The sequence below is a fragment of the Cupressus sempervirens genome, chromosome 3 (assembly GCF_028749045.1).
Source record: "Cupressus sempervirens isolate cs-2001-9-10 chromosome 3, ASM2874904v1, whole genome shotgun sequence".
Lineage (NCBI taxonomy): Eukaryota > Viridiplantae > Streptophyta > Pinopsida > Cupressales > Cupressaceae > Cupressus > Cupressus sempervirens.
This window is the reverse complement of record NC_143120.1, coordinates 698,748,799-698,767,510: the sequence shown is the minus strand read 5'-3', so window position 1 is coordinate 698,767,510 and position 18,712 is coordinate 698,748,799. Positions and strand designations below refer to the sequence as shown.

General features: G+C 34.1%; 1 protein-coding gene across 7 annotated transcripts in view; it reads left to right on the top strand.

Annotated features, from left to right (window-relative positions):
- The window catches only part of LOC149568661 (membrane-associated progesterone-binding protein 4-like), a 158,174-nt gene that overhangs the window by 110,317 nt on the left and 29,145 nt on the right, over positions 1–18,712 (top strand). Inside the window, exons 8-9 of one of the 7 annotated variants that reach the window (XR_016362599.1) lie at positions 4,853–4,933; positions 7,184–7,456. The exons of 2 other annotated variants lie outside the window; for them this stretch is intronic. Coding sequence is in view for 2 of the 5 variants with exons in the window: in XM_089821533.1 (XP_089677659.1) it covers positions 13,756–13,791 (36 nt within the window). In the remaining 3 variants the exon portion in view is untranslated. Of the gene's footprint in view, positions 1–4,852; positions 4,934–7,168; positions 7,457–13,755; positions 14,283–18,712 lie in introns of those variants that run through there. 4 more of the 7 variants (XR_016362598.1, XR_016362600.1, XM_089821533.1 and 1 more) reach the window with 4 other exon arrangements.

Here is an 18,712-nt window from a genome sequence, read left to right as displayed (position 1 = left end):
CATTAGCAATCTTTACCTGTCTATGAATAGGAGTATTAATGAACAAAATGGAGCTTTTCTCCCAATTAACCTTTTGACTAGAGGAATTAGAGTAGAGATCAAACACCTTCTTAAAGCTTCTTGCTTCCCTTATGGAGGCGATACCCATTAGCACAATATCATCTACAAATTGCTCACAAGAACACGACAGGAGATTAGAGGATGGTATCAGACCATGAATAGTCCCATTGTTTGATAGATTACCAATGTACGTACCCAAACATTCAACCATGATAGTGAAAAACATTGGAGGAATAGGATCTCCTTGCCTCAACCCTCTAGAAGGTTTGAAAAAGACAGAGGAAGCCCCATTAACTAGGACATCAAGAGAGACCATAGTAACCAATTGGAATATGAGCTAGATGCATCTATAACCAAAGAAAAAAGCCCTAAGAACTTTGAAAAGAAAATTCCATTCCACTTGGTCATATGCCTTAGATAAGTCCACCTTCATCACAAATCCCTAGGTATTGGAAGAGACCATAGAATGGATGTTCTCATGAATCACTATAATAGAATCCAGAATATGTTGGCCTGGAACAACTTCTTTCTACTGTCGAGATATAAGGTTAAGGATCCTCAAAGTAAGGATATTGGAAATGATCTTATAGATTGAGTTACAGAGACTAATCAACCTAAATGAGTTTGGTGAAATGACACCAACCTTCTTAGGAATACAAAAAAGGAAGGTAGAGTTAATATCCTTTAACATCTTCCTTGCCCCAAAGAATTCTTTAAAAAAATTACACACATCCTTACCAATCACTTACCATAGTTGCTAAAAGAAAAACATTGGAAAACCATTCGATGTTGGAGACTTATCCCCTTCAAAGGAGAAAATAGTTGTACTGATTTCATCATTCAATGGGATTGCTAGATGCATTTTATTATGCTCTTCTAAAATTAAGGAAGGAATCGATTCCAATATTTCATTATGACTCTCCCAAGAAATGCTAGGATCAACAGATAAAAAAGATGAGAAGAAGGCCATCATCTCTTTAGTAATATCCTCCTCATTCAAAATATCTTTGGAATAAATCTTCAACAAAGAAATTTAGTTAGCAGCCCTATGCTTCTTAGTTGTTAGATGAAAATATTTAGAGTTTTTGTCCCTTTCCTTCAGCCAAATAGCCCTAGAACTTTGTCTCCAAAAAATATATTCTTTGGATATCACATCACAATAACTAACCATCTTAGCATTTTCTTCTTCCACAAGATCAATAGAGTACCCTTCAACTTGGATTCTATCATGAATCTTCTTTAATTCCTCTTTTAATGTTGACTTTTTTTTTCTTTTGAAAAATATCCCCAAAGGAAGTCTTATTCCAAACTTTCACCATATCTTTGACATGTCTAACTTTTTTTGCAACTCTGAAAAGGGCTGACCCTTCCACCTTAATATTCTAGCATCCTTCAAACTCGTGCTATAAATTTGTATGCTAAATCTACATCTTTTCAAATATGAAAGGGAAATTCCTTCTCCTTGAATAGGAATGAGCCATAAAAATCAAAGGAAAGTGATTAGATACCATCTTAGGGATGAAATATAGTGAGCAACAAAAATTATGTATCCAATAATGTGACAAAAAGCACCCTATCAAGACGAGCTTGACTACAATTCTCCCCAACTCTCTAATTACTCCAAGTAAAGTTAAGCGCTTGGAGATCCATATCCATTAGAGCTTCTTGATTAATGAACTCCACAATATCTAGTCTACCTTCAAGTTGACTCGAATTTCCCCCCATTTTTTCATGTTCGTAAAGAGGAACATTAAAATTTCCCAAACATGAGCCAATTATTAGCATCCACAGTCCTTAAATAATATAATTTCTCCCAATTTTTCTTTTTGGCATTCCTATTATTTGGCGCATAAATGTTTACCAGAATCTAGCTAAAGTCTAGTTTGGAGTGATGAAATTTGACAACTATCAAATGCTTACTTGAATCTACAATTTTCCAATTTAGCAATGATTGATTCCATAGAACCAACATACCTCCTGAAGCCCCTTTAGCATCGCTTGTAGCCACCCCACAATTTTTGAAAGGCTTGAACTTCTCCGCCTTTCCCTTTTTCATTTTGGTTTCTTGAAGTTCCAAAATATCCGAATTATGGTCATGAACTAGATTTCTAACCACATCCACTTTATGGTGTCTATTAAGCGCCGTTATATTCCATGTTATAATCTTCATTTCTTCTTTGGAGTAAATTCTAGAATAGTAGCATGGTTTCCATCAGCTATATTTTGTAGGCTCTCTTCTTTTCTCTTATTTTTTTTGGATTTTCCTCTGCACTTTACTTGGAGAACCAATGTCCTCTTTCACAACAGGGGATCCAAAATTAGTTTTATTTCTTCTAGTTGAAACCCCACTAGAAGAGGAGGATGAAAAGCCCCCTTCCTTATTTGTCTTCTTCTTATTTCTAGTTTTTTGTATCTTTTCTTCCACTTCAACTATGTTCCCTTTCTTGAGATCTTTACTGGCTTGTTTTACCTCAGATCTTGCACTTTCGCCTAGATAGGTTGACTTCACAAGTTCAACCAAAGATGAGTGAGAGCCAAGTATTCCACAATTTTAAGCCTCAAAGTAGGAGTTTGTCTCTTGATGGTTACCCCCTTCGAGCGAGCCTTCCACTCTTCTAGCCGAGTTCCCAAAGTGAAGATCATAATGATTCTCTTTAATTTATCCTTCGTCAATACCACCCCCCTAACTCTTGTTAATACTTGAGTTAGAGGACAAAACTCAAAAAAACTAATTTTTTTCCCATTGATCATTCCTTGACTCTGATTCCTTAACTTCCTGATCAAACATAGTGTTTTCATTTCCAAGAGTCCCATCGAGGGAGGCAAGATGACATGAACCAACTGATTTCCCTCTTAGATTAACGTCAATGCTACCCTTATTTTGAGCCATCTTCTCCCCTTCAACAATAACTTGATTATCTCCAGAAGTCTTATTAGTTTCTCCCCAAGGATGTATTTTTGAACCTTTTCCTACCCAACTTTAGGTTTCCATACCTTTTTTTGTTCAACTTAGGGTTTCTTCTTCTTTAGATCCTCCTTATACTTTTCTTTAGTTTCTTAGGGCATTTCTTGGCCCAATGCCCCACCGTTTTATAATAAAACAATGCATTTTGTAGATCCTCAAATTCATCTTTTTGTGTCCATTTACCAAGTTTGGGAAAAAAGTGAATCTTTTGGGGAAGATCCTTAACCTAATGAACCTTAACATAGATTCTCACAAATACAAGCCTTAACTTGGCTTTCGTCCTAGCATCAATAGCCATTAACTCACCAAATGACTCAACCAATCCTCTAAAAACATCTTCATGCCAAAATTCTAGAGGAAGGTCTGAAAGTCTCAAGGGTTGTAAGGAAAAAGGAATTTGACAAATCCATATTTGGTTCCCACTTCTTCATAGTCAGAGTACTTTTACCAAATGAAAAGGGATCCTCGCATAAGACCATATGCAAATCTTCCTTGCAAGTAAATAGAAAAGAAAAGAAACCTCTAGTCCTAAACGCAGTGACATATTCAAAAAACTCTTGAATGAAAATTTTATTAGTTTTTGAAAAAAAATTCATTATTTTTGGGGTTCTTGAGTATTTCCTCCATTGGAAAATGATGAGTATGGTTTTTTTACTTGCTTCTTTACCTATAATTCATGGTCCTTGATTACATTATTTTGTTGCTTAAGCACGACAACTATTAAAGAATATCTCTCTCTCTCTCTCTCTCTCTCTCTCACCTTGTCTATGTTGTTTATCTATAAAACAACAACCCATGCTCATGCTTCACCCTCAATTCACTTGTTTTTTCATGACCTACCTCTACAAACATCATTTTCCTACTCAAGCACTGCCCTTGTTTGACTTCTAGATGATAATTCATGACCTATATTTTTTTTGCCCTTTTTCTACATTTCTTGGCCCATTTTTCCAAGTTTTGAGGTTTTTTTTGGTTACTTCTCAGTATGTAACTAGGGCTTATTTTTCAAGCAACCTCTATGCAACTCATGAATAAAACTTGGTTTTTCTTCCAAAATTTGTAGTGAATTTTCTCATGTTAGTCATTTTTTAGTGTTTATAGACCTCTTTTTTCAATCACCTGGGGTTTTGGAAAACTCTTTTAAAGTTAAACCTACATATTCTTTATATTTTTTGTAAATATTTTTGGGTCTTCATTAGAATTTTCTAGGTTTGCACCTCAAGATTTGTGTCAGCCATACTTCATATTTTTTAAGTATGTGTCTCAATCTACTTGCGTTTCTGGGTTGGGATCCATGCCTTGAATTTTGAGAGTTGTTTGTTGCCTCTTCATTATTTCTCTTTTTAGATGGTGTCTTTGACCAACATAATGTTGGAAGGGAGTCAACCATTCAACAAAAAAATTTACAATATGTAGAATTAGTGGATGATGATTATCTTTGATTATTTTCGTCTTGATGAATGCATTCTAGGAAAAAGAGTCTCATCCTACTAGACTAGGGAAAGATCAAGATAAATTTAAAAAGTGCAACAAAGAAACAATGAAGCGTATCACACTTTTAGTTATTGATGGGAAGCTGCCACAAGTGCCATTGGTAAGATAGTTGTAGAAATCTAGACTTTTTTGAAGGATCTCCATGAGACATTAGATAGGATTTGTGTGTTCTTCTTGAGTGTAAATTGTGGTCATTTTCATGTTTTTTTTGTTGCAATTGTCCTTGATGTCGTCGCAATACCGACGTTGGCATTGTAATTCTGATGACATTGAGAGTATAAACAAAAAAAAGAAAACACGGCATAAACCATTCCCCATTTGTTTTGATTGTAGAGAGCTTCATGCAAAAGAGGGTGAAGAGCTTCGAACGAGGGTGGAGAGCTATGAGAATTGCCTTGCGTGCCCTTGTCATTGGTACTGCATTTCATTTTGTTGATCTCTGCATTTCATTTATGTGCCCTTACTTTGCAATTTTGTTGTTGTGTACCTCTACTTTTCATTGTCATGCCCTTGCTCTGTGATTTGGTTTTCATGCCCTTGTGACATTTGCATTTTTTTTTATGTACCCTTACTCTATGATTTTGCTGTTGTGCCCTTGTTCTGTGATTTTTTTTACCATGCCGTGCCCTTGTGATGCAATTTTGTTGCTGTGTCATGCCCTTGCTGTGTGATTTCACTTTCATGCCCTAGCTTTGTAATTTTCTTCAAGGGAGCTATGTAAACATTCATTTATTTTCCTTCTAAATAGGTATCTCTTTGTATTTCCTTCTAAACATGTATATTTAGAGATCTTTTAAAAGGTGCTTATTACATCTTAGTACAATAGAAAAATAAATCCAGCTACATACATATTCAATAATTCAAATTAAAAAAAAAAATACTCACTCAACCCATGCTAAGTGACTTACCTCAAGATCCTCCACAAAAATAATGCAAACCATGAAAAATAGGCAGAGTTCACAAGAAATTTTACAAAAACATATCATAACAGATATTTTTAGAAAGAAAGTAGCCATAACCCAATTAAATAGGTCTAGTTGCTGATTAGGTGGGTTGATTAAAAATTCCTATAGAACTATCATCATATTAGTACAATAAAACAAACAATCACATGTTCCCAACTACCAGGATAAAATACAATTTTCCAAGGTGATAAAATTGCATATGCAAGGACTTGAAGAATAACTTCAGTGAAGATTTGAGTGTAAGGAGTTGAAGAAGCAAGTTATGCTTCTGTGTAAATGCCATAATCACAAGGCTCATTCCCTTGCAGAAGCCTCTACCACAATGACATTACCTCTAAACCATGCATATGATGTTGAAGTGGTTCCTAATCTTGAAACACTCTTATAAGAATCTGATACTTGGGATCATCACAGGGAGATTGTGTCAATACTTGAAACACTCTTATTTAAGCATTTGATATTCAGACTGTAAATTCTCAAAGACACTTGAAAGTGATTCCAATGTCATAGTACCTACCACAACACTTTCCTGGATTCTATCTAGTGGCTCCCATGATAATATACTCTATGTTGTTTAGCTGTTGTTTCTGCCGTGCAGTCTCTTTCTAAAGCCTCTCCTTCTCCTTCTCTTTCTAAAGAAGCTCCTTCTCCTTTGCTCTCATGCCTTAAATTTTGATTATCAAACTTCTGAATATACGCCTCTACCTTATCTAAAATCAACTTCACATTGTATTTTAAATCTGGCATAGGTGTTTAATCATCGATAGCTTTCATTTCAACATTCAAGTTTTCAAGATTGATCAACACCCTCACTTGTAGACCTCTGATGTCAAGCACTTTTTGTACTATTTCAACATCATGTTATTACTTCTGAGCTAACATTTCTTTTGGTGCATTTTCTTATAAAACATTAATTTTGTTGAATAATTGTAAACTCTTAGAAAGTGCATTGTTATTTTCATGTATGTATGTATATATAATAATGAAGAATAATAATGTTTTCATACATGTTAAAATAATAACTAACATTACCATTGAATCATATAATAAAGAAGTAATCAACCCAACTAACAACAACTAAACCAATTTAACTTGTACTTCCAATGTCATAGTACCTACCGCAACACTTTTCTAGATTCTATCTAGTGGCTCCCATAATATTTTCTATGTTGTCTAGTTGTTGTTTCTATCATGTAGTCTCTTTCTAAAGCCGCTCCTTCTCCTTCACGCTTGTGCCTTAAATTTTGATTATTAAACTTCTGAATATATGCATCTACCTTATCTAAAATCAACTTCATAGTGTGTTGTAACTCTAGCATAGGTGTTTGATCACTGATAGCTTTCATTTCAACATTCAAGTTTTTAAGATTGGTCAGCACCCTCACTTGCAGATGTCTCATGTCAAGCATATTTTGTACTGTTTCAACAGCATGTTCTTGCTTTTGAGCTAACAGTTCTTTAGGTGCATTTTCTTGTTAAAAATTAATTTTGTTGAACAATTGTAAACTCTTAGAAAGTGCATTGTTGTTTTCATGTGTGTATGTATGTATGTATGTATGTATGTATGTATGTATATGTATATATATATACAAGGAGATATTGTGGATTGTGGATTATGGATTATAAACAAAAAATAAAAGTAAAAACATTAATCATTCCCCATTTGTTTTGATTGATTGTGGAGAATTGCGCGTGAAAGAGGGTGGAGATATCCAAAAGAGGGTGGAGAACTCTGAACATTGGTGGAGATTAATGGAGATCTATGATTTTGTTGCCATTCCCTTGTGATCGCTGCATTTCATTGTTGTGTTTTTCCCTTGTGATTTCCACACCCTTGCTCTGTAAATTTCTTCAAGGGGAGAAGAGGTACCTATGTAAATGTTTTTTTTTCCCCTTCTAAACATGTATCTCTTGTTCATATATAATAGCTTTGGTCAAATTCAATGATAACTGATTATGATGATTGTATGCATATGTGCATGTATGTCTGTATATCAATTCACTATGTGAACTACTTTACATGCATACATACACACTTGTGTAGTATTTGTGCTAAATTAAAATATCATTCATGTCTTGAAGTCATACAAGAAATTGTCCTTGCATTTAGTTAAAATTATTTGTACCAAACTAAGTATGCCAAAATTTGAACTTACAAATTATATTATCTCTTGGTGATTGAGTAAAGATCTCATGCATAATATTGTCTAGGTAATGATCAGATGCATTCACATTAAGTCATATTAGGATCGAGTAGATGATCCATTTATGTTACTTCATACTTGTTTTATTGAGCATTTTATTTAACATAACTAGTAATACTAGAATTATATAGCTACAACTAGTACTCTTGTTTATTTTATTTAATCATATACATTTAAGACTATTATTTTTCTTAAAATTGGATTGTACTTTTTTCATCACTAAAACACAAATATAGATCTCTGATAGTTATCTTTTTTAATTTCAAGATCTTCATATTTGTTATCGCTAAAACACAAATATAGAACATTAGGTGTATTTTGGTTCATAATAGTCCATGCACCCCAAATCAAATCAAAGTTCACATTTCAAAGGCCAAAGGTTCTGAACATGAAACTAGTGATTCAAAGTGTTGGTTCATCAATTTGAATGTAGAGTTCAACTATTCAAGTTTCCAAGTAGCTCATACCATTTTAAAAGACCAAGTCCAATGATTCGTATCTAGCAATTTGATGATATATAAATTGAATATGGAGGAGGATATATTGGCATCACAAACAAAAAATCCCATATCCATAAACAATGTCTAATCTTCTGAAAGTCTCTATCCTCTAAAGACCTAATACATGGAGCCATTATCATCATGACTAGATCACTCTCCTTAGATGAATTCAATCGAAACTATTCATACCAAACTAAGTATGTAGAAATATGTACTTAAAGATTATATTATCTCTTGTTGATTGAGTAAAGATCAAATACAATTTTCCAAGGTGATAAAATCACATATGTAGATGTATGTATGTATGTATGAATGAATGTATCTATGTATGTGTGCATGTGTGTATTTATGTATATATGCATGTATGTCTATATATATGTATCTTTGCATCTTGTTGTCGTGCCCTTGTGATCTCTGTATGTATGTATGTATGTATCTACATATATGTACATATGTATATGTATATATACGTGTATACATACATACATACACATATGTGTGTGTGTCTATGTGTGTATGTATGTATATAAATAGAGAGATCTATGTATACATACATACATACATAGACACACACACACATATGTGGGGAAATATAAAGAGATACATGTTTAGAAGGAAAATAAAAGAACATTTACATAGGTACCTCTTCTCCCCTTGAAGAAAATCACAGAGCACTACTACATTTCGGCTCGAATACACCACAAAGTACACCGCCATCACAATTTGAGCCCAAATGTTGTAGTACAAAGGGTACATAGATCATAAGGGCACAACATGACAACAAAATCATAGAGAAAGGAAAAAAAGATCACAAGGGCACAATAATGAAATGTAGAGATCGCAAGGGCACGACAATTGAAACACAACGATCACAAGGGTACGACAATGAAATGCAATGATCACAAGGGAATGACAATGAACTCTCCACCAACATTCAGAGCTCTCCACCCTCTTTCGTGCTCAACTCTTCACAATCAAAACAAGTGGGGAATGATTTATGTCATTTTTTTTTGGTTTTGTTTATATTTAAAATCAACTTCACATTGTGTTGTAACTCTGGTGCAATCAAGTTTTCAAGTTTCCTCTTCATTATATAGTCTTTTCCACCCTAAAAACCACTTTGTTACTTCACTAAAATCAAGACTTGAACAAAGATAATGATACATAACCTACTATGACTTTGAAAAAAATGTTGCCTCCAATATTGCAACCATATTGGTCTACTTGCTAATTAGGTTGATTACAAATTCCTATAGAATTGTCATCAGATTAGGTATGATAAAATGAACAATCAGTTGTTCCCAGCTACCAAGATCAAATACAAATTTCCAAGGTGATAAAATTGCATATGCAGATGCATCACTTGCATGCCAGGCATGAAGTACATTCCCCAATTTATAATGAATGGTTGGATATAAAGGCTCCATATGCTGGCCCAACAATGGAAGCCAAGGATGTAACCATGCATGTATTGAAGTTAATTTGGGCATCAGTATATGATCCATAATTTTATGAAGTACTAAAGCTAGTAGTAACTTCTCCCATGTCTCTGGAAAACGTAGCATAGGTTTAGGATCCCTTGGTCCCCAGGAATTTGTAGCACAGGTTCAGGGTAGCAACTCCTTACACTCAACTCTCCATTGAAGTTATTCTCTCTACCACAATGAAATTACCTCTAAACCATGCAAAGGATGTTGAAGTGGTTCCCAACCTTGAAACACACTTATAAGAAATGGAAAAGCAAATGTAGATGCAATACATGACAAATTGCACAACTTGTAGTCTTTATGTTAAAGCATGTAGCTTCAATCTAACAATAATTGTGATCAACATATATATACATATGCATATATGTATACCATTATGATGAACATACTGCTACACACACACACACACACAATATATGGAACAATGCAGAGTTGAAATCAATGATCATTTATATATTGTCTGAGATCTCATTTAAGTCATGATCGAAACTTATTTCGATTCCTTTGATTTTAGATCACTATTGATCTATATTATATTAGGCTATAGTTCATAATGATGGGTAATACATGATTAAGACTTGTGTTAAGTCTATACAACTGGGTTTGATAGACCATCACCGAACTGGTGTGATTGTGAATGCTCATGTCTCTATTCAGAGACATGCCCATTCACCATCACACCCCTCTGTGTAATTGTAAATGCTCATATCTCCATTTAGAGACATGCCCATTCATCATCACAAATCAGTGTTCATACTTGCAATAAAAGTTGTAAGAAACTTTACACTTTATATATAGAGAGATCTTTTTTAAGGTGCTTATTACATATTAGCACAATAGAAAAACTTGATCTAGTTGCATACATATTCCAGAATCCAAATAATAAAACAATAAAACTCACTCAACCTATGCTAACTTAGGTAAAGATCCTACACAAAAATAATGCAGAACAAGAAAAATGGGTATAGTTTGCAAGAAATTTTATAAAAACATATCATAGAAGATATTCTTAGAAAGAAACAAGCCATAACCATAATCAATTGTTCCCAGCTAGCAAGATCAATTACAATTTTCTAGGGTGACAGAATTGCATACGTAGATGTATGTATGTATGTATGTGTATATATATGTATGTATATATGTATGTATGTATATACATACATATATTTATATACATATGTATATATGTGTGTGTGTGTGTATATACACACACACATATCTATGTGTGTATACACACACACATATCTATGTGTGTATACACACACACACACACACATCTATGTGTCTATGTATGCATGTATACATATAGAGAGATGTTGTGGATTGTAGAGATCAGTGAAGATCTAGGATTTCGTTGCCGTGCCCTTGTGATCACTAGATTTCATTTTTGTGCCCTTGTAATCTTTGCATCTCATTTTCGTGTTCTCCTGATCTTTTTATATGTATGTATGTATGTATATAAACAGAGAGATCTTGGCACAAAAGGAAAACAATAAAACTCAGTCAATAGGTAGCATGGCCATAGATGCAATGGCAACACCTATTGGTAAGTAGATTCCTCTTTTTCTCTCTCATTTTTCATATGTTTATTTCACTTAAACTATATAAGGAGTGAGTTAGGATGTATATAGGTTAACCTTACATTGACTATAAACTACAACACAAATGTTGCACAAGGTATTGTAGTATTGCAATTATAGAAAATTGCTTGATTCACCTGAGTGGGTGTATGATGGTGAAGATCTGTATTAGGTGAGTAAAAATCACTAATGGTTATAGGAATACAACTACATCAAAACAATTAGAAACCATAACTACATATTCGTTAGAGTGAGTAGTTCAAGGTTCTTGATCCCGTGAATACGGGTATGTAGGTAGCCTAGTAGCTGAAGTATGCCTGCAGTGTGTAGACGCCTTGGATATAGTTAGGTAGCATTTAACTATTTTAAGACATTATATGTTAACTCATGAGGCTCATTCCCTTGTAGAAGCCTCTTGCCAAATCACCCAAGATGGATAGAATATCTAGCTGAGCACCTCCTATATTGTTCAATTCTTGAGTTCATCTTTGACATAATTTTGATTATGTATAAGAGGACTATATGTTTCTTCATTGTTGCCAATATCTATGTTCATTCTAAATATGTACTCTTGCTTGGTTTTAGCACATTCTTTGATAATAATTTACCTTTTGACTATTGTTAGGGCCTAAGCTTCAAAATCAATGTAAGTTAATTTGCATGGTAGTAGAATTTCTTGAATTTATAGACACAACATTAAGTGGAATCCAAAAAAATTACATTTCAATTCTTTGTTGGGGACATAATCGTATTTTATTCCTTAATTTTGGATATAGTAATGAGGGTTTTAACTTAGGCCATGAGAGAGTATTTGAGTTGTGAACATAAAACTAGGAATGATTTATATCGTGTTATATATATATATATATATATATATATATATATATATATATATATATATATATATAATCAACTTCACATTGTGTTGTAACTCTGGCATAAGCTTTTGATCCTCAATAGATGGCTTACATTGTCTCTAGCCCTAGATTGTTCTACAGTCATACCCTCTACTGCTTGATTTATCATTTCAAGGGCTACATTTAGTTGACTTCTTATCCTCTCATTAGCAAGAAGCTCAGGGCCAATAAGACCTTTCCACCCTAAAAACCACTTTGTTACTTCATTAAAATCAGGACTTGAACAAAGCCAATGATACAAAACCTATTGCCACTTTCAAAAAAATGTTGTCTCCAACATTGCAACATATGATAAATGAGAATAGCACATGCTCGAGTGATAACCCAGTTAAATTGATCTACTTGTTGATTAACTGAGTATTGAAGTTAATTTGGACATCCCTATAGAGATCTTGTGGATTGTGGATTATAGACTATAAACAAAAAAGAAAAGAAAACATGACATTAATCATTCCCAATCTGTATGTATATAAATAGAGAGATCTTGGCACAACATAAAAATAATAAAAATCACCCAACAAGTAGCATGGCCACATACGTGATGTGAAAACCTATTGATAAGTAGGCTTCTCTTTTTCTCTCTCATATTTCATGTGTTTATTTCACTTGAACTATTATTTCTTAGGGGGCATTTTTAAATATTGGATACATTTTATGTAGGATGTGATGAGGACATTCTTGGATATAATGAAGCACATTCCCCAATTTATAATGAATGGTTGGATATAAAGGCTCCATATGCTAGCCTAACAATGGTAACCAAGGATGTTACCATGCATGTATTGGTACTCTTTCCCTGCGAGGATCCCAAGTATCTATTGCCACTGTTAATTTGGTCTAGTTGCTGATTGGCTTGGTTGATTACAAATTCTTGTAGAACTATCATTAGATTAGGTACAATAAAATGAACAATCAGGTGTTCCCAGCTAGCATCATCAAATATAGTTTTCCAAGGTGATAAAATTGCATATGCAGATGTATGTATATATGTATGCTTGTATGTATGTGTATATATATGTATGTATGTATATACATATACATATGTATATGTATATATGTGTATATATACATACATATACACATATATGTGTGTCTATGTATGTATGTGTGTATATAGGGAGAGAGAGATCTTGTGGATTGTGGAGATCGGTGGAGATTTAGGATTTTGTTGCCGTGCCCTTGTGATCGCTACATCTCATTGCCATGCCCTTGTCATCTTTGCATCTCGTTGCCATGCCCCTATGATCTATGTATATGTATGAATGTATGTATGTATGTATATACATATATACATATGTATATGTATATACATATGTGTGTGTGTGTGTGTGTGTGTGTGTGTGTGTGTGTGTGTGTGTGTGTGTGTGTGTGTGTGTGTGTGTGTGTACATATATAAACATAGAGATCTTGGCACAACAGAAAAACAAAAAAACTCACTGAACAAGTAGCATGGCCATAGATGCAATGGAAATGCCTATTGGTAAGTAGATTCTTCTTTTTCTCTCTCATTTTCCATGTGTTTATTTCAATTGAACTATTATTTCTCAGGGGGAAGTTTGTAATATTGGATTCATTTTATGAAGGAGGTGATGAGGACATTCTTGGATGCACCCGTGTGATGAATTGCTCGCTAGCAATGAAGATGGACTTTCCCTGAGAGTAGTAGGAGGTGATGAGGACATTTTAGGTACTTTAAAGACTGATCCTTTCTTAAAGATTTTAGATGTTAACGAGGAATTTAGATGTTGGTGGGGGGGGGGACAAATGAGCTTCCACCTTCATGTGGTTGGCCCTGATTAATAGAGAATATTAAACTATTCTGAAAACCATGTGAAGCTCAACATTAACCTATGATTGTATGAAAACTAATTATGTGAATCTCTTAGTTTCAAGTAGTGTAGAAGGACGCCATAGTTCAATATGCAATGCCAATTCATATGCATAAGACATCAGGCGGAGCTGAAAAATATAATAGGTTTGTATTTTTGTTAGAGGTCTTTAATTAGGTATTTTAAGTTATAGACCATAATGAACATTGTTCATGATGGTTTATAATTTTCAAAAATTAATAGACCTATTAAATAAATGTAATCATAATGTGTTTTTATTAGCTTTACCTCCTATCCATGCATTTGAACGTAGTTGCATGTGCATTCTCGATTCAGAGTAGCATAATCTTATTTTGGATGCGATGGAAAAATGATGTCACTTTTGCAAGTTTGGAACCTTTTTTTTGTACTTTAAAGATTGATCCTTTCTTAAATATTTTAGATGTTAATGGGGAATTTAGATGTTGGGGGGGTGGGGCCAAATGAGCTTTCACCTTCACGTGGTTGGCCCTGATTGGTAAAGAATTTTAGACTATTCTTGGAACCAAGTGAATCTCAATATTAACCTATGATTGCATGACATCTAATTGTGTGAATATAATGTGAGCTATGAGAGCATCACAACTATTCAAGATTTGCCACCATTTTTTTTATTAATAAAATACACCATCACAATTGAGATGACCACTTTCGACGACTAGCCATTGGTCACACAACATTATTACCACATGTCTGTTGCTATTGAGACATACATATTTGACAGCTTGTCATGGGTCCCATAGCATTTTTTTCACAAACACGTCGCAATTGCAATGGTGTCTTTGCCAGCTTTCTATTGCAATTGGGATGGTGAAAAATAACTCTTTGCTAGTGACTTGGCACAATTTATGAGAGTTGTGTTCATCATAATTTTAATGGCTGCCCTTGTTGTCGCAAATTGTGATGACAAAAGTTTGATGCCTATCCGATGGGAGCCAATTTCTTGTTCTTTCGGTTGGGCAATGGGTGTCTGTTGCAATTGGGATGACCTGCCATCACAATTTGGGCCCAAATGTAGTAGTACCAACTAGTTTATATCATGATGGATGAGAATATGCCCTCACAGGAGCATCTAATAAAGATTAAGGACATTTTAGGTCAACTAGAGACCATTGGTCCAAAAATGGATGAAGATGATATGGTAGTAATAACTCTAAAAAGTATATCTAAATCCTATGAGAACTTCATCAAAATGCTCAATATTGCTATAATTAATGATGACTTAAAGTTTTTAGAATTATGCACCGTAAATTTGTAGCAAGAAAATTGGAAACAACACTTTAATAGTAGTGCCACATCCTCCTCCTCATAACAAGCCTCTATAGCCAAATCCTTCAACAAGGATAAACAAAAACCTTAATTGGCTCAATAGAAAGGCTCTAGTCAACTTAAGGATAGGTCAAAGTAGAAGAAAGTTTAGTGGAACTATTGCCACAAATTAGGTCATTTGATAAAGGACTATTGGAATCAAATTGTGTAATGTTCCCATTAGGGAACCTAATGAAATTAAGGAAATTTTCCTAAGTGTTCATACATTTTTTTTGATAGGTTCCCTTATTGTATCTTATTCTAAATGTAATCTTTAAACTTAAGAGGTGAATATTAACCATAACATTAATAAACTTAAGAGCATAAGATCACAGAAATAAAAAAGTGTAGAACTTTAATTGACAAATATTATTACTTTATGTTCACAAAGAATCATAATGATTCATCTACTGAAATTACCTTTACAAAAGATAGATAACAAATTTTCTCTTTGAGGATATATACAAACTATCATATCTACCCTTATACAAAGCTTTATTTAAATACATAAATCTATTCCCTTTTACATTATACATATCAAGTTACATTACATCCATCATTCACAAGCATCAAGTACATCATTGATCTTCTTCAATATTATCCAGGCATGTCTCTCGAAAAGACTTTACTGCTAAGCCAAGACCAAGCCTCAAGTTTTTCCACCCAACCATGTGGGCCCTTAGGAACCACACTTGAGCTAGGAGACAACCCATGATCCAAATTGTCTAAGGAAAACCTAAGGTTTAACCCAAAGAAAGCAATGGATAAACATAAAACATAAGGGATCACAAGAGACTTCAAACTACAAGAACAAGAGTGAAGGGTGTATCAACTAGTAGGTGCGTGTACTTATTGTACCTTCCTATGTGTTGGGATCCACCCCCTTCGCTTAAGACTATATTTGCCCACATAACGTCTTTTCCTTGAGTACTCCAATAGGGATAGGCATGACCAAGTAACGTTTGGATCAACCCACTAAGCTTAGGGATTTAAGAATGTGCAATGAGCCCCTACTCCAAGTACTCCAATAAGACTTCAACAATTATCTTATTAAGTGTGAATACCCATGCCCAACCCATAGTTTATATATTATGTTATAACTTGTTTACTTACTCACATTGGAGCTAGCTTGCACAAGGCTCTAGTCTTCTAGCATAGGATTTCATGTTTGCCACCTCTGGACCCCAACACCTATGGTGAGCCACTCACCCAAGGTTTCTACCCTAATCAAAATTTACACTCAAAGCATGATCATACAAGATGTGACCTCACAGAAAATAACATGTATTGGAATAACATGTATAAACCAAAAAACAAACAAAAGGTCCACTTGAAAATATACCCAAATGACAAAGCAACTGTTAAACTATGCATCTATTATCTATATTTGTGCATTAATTGCATTCTATCACACTTTGGTTAAAGTTGCAGATGTATTCAACAAAAATGTGCATCAACATCATAAACCTACACAAATGCTTCATTTTCACTAGACCTAGACATCCATTCTACATAGCCCCACATATGTGGCACTTAACTGCACTTATGTTAAACTTTCACTTTGGTTCAACATAATTTTGCATACATTAAGAGGGCTGCACATTTGTTTAACCAGGCTGACACAAAGGTTTACATGTAGTGGGGTGCATTATCATGCATATAAATTATATATCTGTTCATATGTTCAATATACCTATGCATTTGTTCTAGCAGACTTAGAAAAATATAATGAAGGCTCTGAATTGAATTCTGAGACTTGTTAGGATGGAGGATGGTTTACCAAAACTTCATGGGTTGGGATCCTAGTTTGAAACCCCAACCATTCCTATTCAAGGAATTCAATCCCTAGCATTCTTACAAAACATAGCTTCCACACAATGTCTCCACCACAAACAATCATGATATGTAATCATATACAGTTTCAACCACAATATATAGAGAGTAATCATGTATTCAACAATATTTTATTAATTTGATCTTTCTTGTCCATGAATCATTAAGTTTTCAAAATAAAATTAGGAAACATGACCTACTTGGTTTCCCATGCTAGGATGAAGTGAGGCCTTGAGTGTGTGAGGGGTGCAAGCTTCCAGCTTTTAATCCAGTCTCAGTGTTTACCTTGTTCCTTTCCCTAGCTCCGAGTGTCTCCTTTTGCAGGTTCCTTTAGAGTTTATAAAGATTAAATCTCCAAGATAATTTGACTATAGTTTTTGGCAAAATCTTTCCTATATTTTGGTTGTTGGGCAACTCCTTAGTTATAGGATATTTTAGAGCCGTAGTAATAGTTTTTCTCCTTGAACCTTTGACTATGGTTTGAACCATCCTTTGACTATGGTTTAATAAAATAAATACTTTTTTTTTTTGGGAAAATAATTAGCATTTCCCAAGGTTGCTAGTTATCTAGTTTGTGTGTGGAAAGAGTTTCAAGAATGTTGTGGCTAAGTTGTGAAATTGTTCCTCCAAGGTTTTGGGTTCAAATATTTTTCCATACAAGTCTTATCTCTTTGTACATCCTTTTATAGGTTTAACACCTCATCTTAGAAGAGTTTCTTGAAGAGCCATGTAGAAGCATTGGTAGAGGATGGGTTTGAGGTTCAATTCGTTAAATAGTTTTTTTTATTTGAGTTTATTTTATTTTAGGTATTTCTTTATACAAGATCTCACAATAACACACACATATAATATATGTATATTTATTCCGACATATACATGTGCACCTGTATATAGACATATAACTTTATACATAAGAACTAAGACAACATTCAAATAAAGACCCAAAATAAACATAAAATTATTTTAAACATGAATCCCCCCCCCTGCAAGCTCCCAAAATTAGGGCAACTGACTCATGTATAAGGAAATTCCTAGGCTGAAGGTGCCCATGTGGATCATGGTTCTATCTCTAGATCAATAATTATTATTGAGGCTTTTGTACCTATACCTTTACACACTTGCATCACAACCAAAAGTACAAGCATATCTACAAAATATCATGATAAGCATCATAGAACACTATAAGTATCAAATGAGTTAGCAAGGTTAGAATCCATAAATCTAGTAACACATAAGGTAAATCACACACACACAGACACACAGACACAGACACATAGACACAGACACAGACACACACACACACACACACACACACACACACACACACACACACACACACACACACACACACACACACACACACACACACGTGTGGGTGCGTGCGCGCATGCTCACATGCATATATATAATGTATCTCTAATATCATATGTAAGGTAACATCAAATCTCCTATCTGTAGTGCAAAATATGAATCCAATATAATAAATCAAGTCATTAGGGTGGGCACTACAAATTGCTTACAAACAACAAAA